The sequence below is a fragment of the Urtica dioica genome, chromosome 9, assembly GCF_054948205.1.
Source record: "Urtica dioica subsp. dioica isolate 48M chromosome 9, U.dioica_male_clone48M_v1_H2, whole genome shotgun sequence".
NCBI classification, from domain to species: Eukaryota; Viridiplantae; Streptophyta; class Magnoliopsida; order Rosales; family Urticaceae; genus Urtica; species Urtica dioica.
The window spans coordinates 469185-471863 of NC_142764.1; the positions used below are offsets into that span (position 1 = coordinate 469185).

Consider the following 2679-nt stretch of genomic DNA (forward strand, 5'->3'; position numbering starts at 1 on the left):
GGACCCCTTGGGCAATCCCTTTCCCAAGAAATAAAATAAAAAAAATCGGATTTCGCATTCTTAGCCCATAAAATAAAATAAAATAGAAAAATCGGATTTCGTTCCAATTGCTTTCAGCTTCTACAGGGTAATTATTTATCAGCTTTACCGAATTCGAATTCGTGAATTATAAATGATCCAGTTGATTTAGGGTTTTTGTGATAAAAGCATGGAAGGGGATAATAGGAGCAGCGAGGTTGTGAGTAGTCCTCCAGGGGTGATATACCGATGCAAGAAGTGCCGGAGGATTGTGGCGGCGGAGGAGAGCGTGGTAAGGCACGCGCCGGGCGAAGGGGAATCGTGCTTCAAGTGGAAGAAGCGCAGCGGAGACCTGGAGAAGGCGGCGGAGTGTGCGTCCATCTTCGTGGAGCCCATGAAGTGGATGGAATCAGGTACTTTAGCCCATCATCATTCATTCATTGTAACCAACGGATGATGATTGAAAATATGGATGCAGTTCAAGAGGGTCACGTGCAACAGAAGATACAGTGCTTCGGCTGCAAGGCTCGGCTTGGATTCTTCAACTGGGCTGGAATGCAGTGCAACTGCGGCGCTTGGGTCAACCCTGCTTTCCAGCTTCACAAGAGCCGTTTGGACGAGTGTCGCTTGTGATCCCCGATGCCATACAAACTCACCTTTTTCGATTTTTTGTTTAAATTGGCTTGAAAATATCCATAGTGCCAATTCAAGTACTTTCTACTATATATATCATCATATCAAGTGTTTCTCGTTTACAAACTCTGCCTACTTTCTTCTCAATGCTTCATTGTTTCTTTTACTTTGTTGGGTGCTCCAAACTCTGCCTCTTTGTAGAGAAACACAGTTGATTTTCCTACAAATATCTCTAGTCCCTGGCACTTGGATTAATCGTCCATATTGGAAACATCAATTTTATTCTAATTTGAAATTTATCACAACAATCCCTTGAATGAGGGAGAAAAAAAATAACTGAAAATAATCAAGAGATGTCGGAATGAAGAGAGGCCGGTCAAAGTCTTGGAGATCCCGACGAGGCTCTAGAAGTGAATCTTTGCGTCCAAAGTGCTTATCCCGAGGCCACAACTGACTTGGATCTCCCTATTGCACTAAGAAAGCCAACTCGTGCATGTGGCCCTTACCGTATTCAAGACTTCGTCTACTATGGAAACCTCTCCACTAGTTACAGGGCATTTGTGACTCAAGTGGATCAGGTTACTATCCCAACCACAATTCAAGAGGCCATGAAGACTCCGGAATGGAGACAAGCAACGAGAGATGAGATATTGACACTTGAAAAGAACAAGACTTGGAGCATCACTGCACTGCCTGAAGGGAAGAAGACAGTTGGTTGTAGATGGCTATTTACAGTTAAGTACAAGTCTGACGGATCAATCGAGAGGTACAAAGCGAGACTCGTCACCAAAGGGTATACACAAGCTTATGGGATAGATTACCAAGAGACCTTTGCACCAGTGGCCAAGCTGAATACAATCCGAGTATTGATGTCAATCGCTTCTAGTTTGGACTGGCCATTGTTCCAACTAGATGTGAAAAATGCCTTTCTCAATGGTACGCTCGAGGAAGAAGTGTATATGGACTTGCCCCCGGGGTTTGAAGATGAGAAAGCAAAGGCCAAAGACCAAGTATGTCATCTCCACAAGTCCCTCTACAGACTCAAACAAAGCCCAAGAGCCTGGTTTGGTCGCTTCACTCGAGTACTCAAAAGTTGCCACTACACGCAAAGCCATGCAGATCACACCTTGTTCACCAAGCATTCAGCTCAGGGAAAATGTACCATCCTCAGTGTCTATGTGGATGATATAATCCTCACAGGTGATGATGAAGAAGAGATCATGAAGCTCAAAGCAGTATTAGCAGTCGAGTTCGAGGCTAAAGATCTTGGGGAGCTCAGATACTTCTTAGGAATGGAAGTGGCAAGGTCGAAGATAGGGATCACTGTATCTCAAAGAAAGTATACCCTAGACCTGCTCAAGGAGACAGGTATGCTTGGCAGTAAACCCTCAGATATACCCATGGATCCAACAGTAAAGATGGACAAGAGGAGTACTGAGAAGGGAGTCGACAAAGGTCAATACCAGAGGCTAGTTGGAAAGCTTATTTATATGACTCACACTAGGCCAGATATAAGTTTTTCAGTCAGCATGGCAAGTCGATTTATGAATGATCCATCTGAGGTCCACTTAGAAGCTGTAATGAAGATCCTCAGATACCTCAAGTCTTCGCCGGGAAAGGGTTTGTTGTTTAAGAAACAAAGCTGCCGTGATGTGCAAGTCTTCACTGACGCAAACTGGGCTGGATCCAAGACAGACTCAAGATCAACCTCAGGAATGTGTTCGTTTGTCTGGGGAAACTTAGTCACATGGCGCAGTAAGAAGCAATCTGTGGTCTCAAGGAGCAGTGCCGAGTCAGAGCTAAGGTCACTAGCTCATGGAGTGCTCGAAGATTTGAAGGTGCAAGTTGATGGTCCAGTGAAGATGCAATGCGATAACAAGTCAGCAATAAGTATCTCAAAAGATCATGTTCAACATGACAGGACAAAGCATGTAGAGATTGACATGCATTTCTTGAGCGAGAAGATTGAAGAAAATGTCATCTCCATGAATTATGTCACTTCTCAAAACCAAGCTGCAGATATCCTCA

General features: G+C 44.2%; 1 protein-coding gene across 1 annotated transcript; it reads left to right on the top strand.

Moving 5' to 3' along the window:
* LOC149384595 (dual specificity protein phosphatase-like protein) lies at positions 1-893 on the top strand. Its single transcript, XM_089626856.1, has 2 exons — positions 1-431; positions 497-893. The coding sequence occupies exons 1-2, from the start codon at positions 209-211 to the stop codon at positions 649-651; spliced, it is 378 nt and encodes a 125-aa protein (XP_089482982.1). The 5' UTR covers positions 1-208; the 3' UTR covers positions 652-893.
* The last annotated feature ends 1786 nt before the right edge of the window (positions 894-2679 follow it).

Coding starts and splice junctions, on each gene's coding strand:
- LOC149384595 (XM_089626856.1), top strand. CDS start 209: ATGGAAGGGGATAATAGGAGCAGCGAGGTTGTGAGTAGTCCTCCAGGG. Junction 432..496: donor CATGAAGTGGATGGAATCAG/GTACTTTAGCCC, acceptor ATATGGATGCAG/TTCAAGAGGGTCACGTGCAA.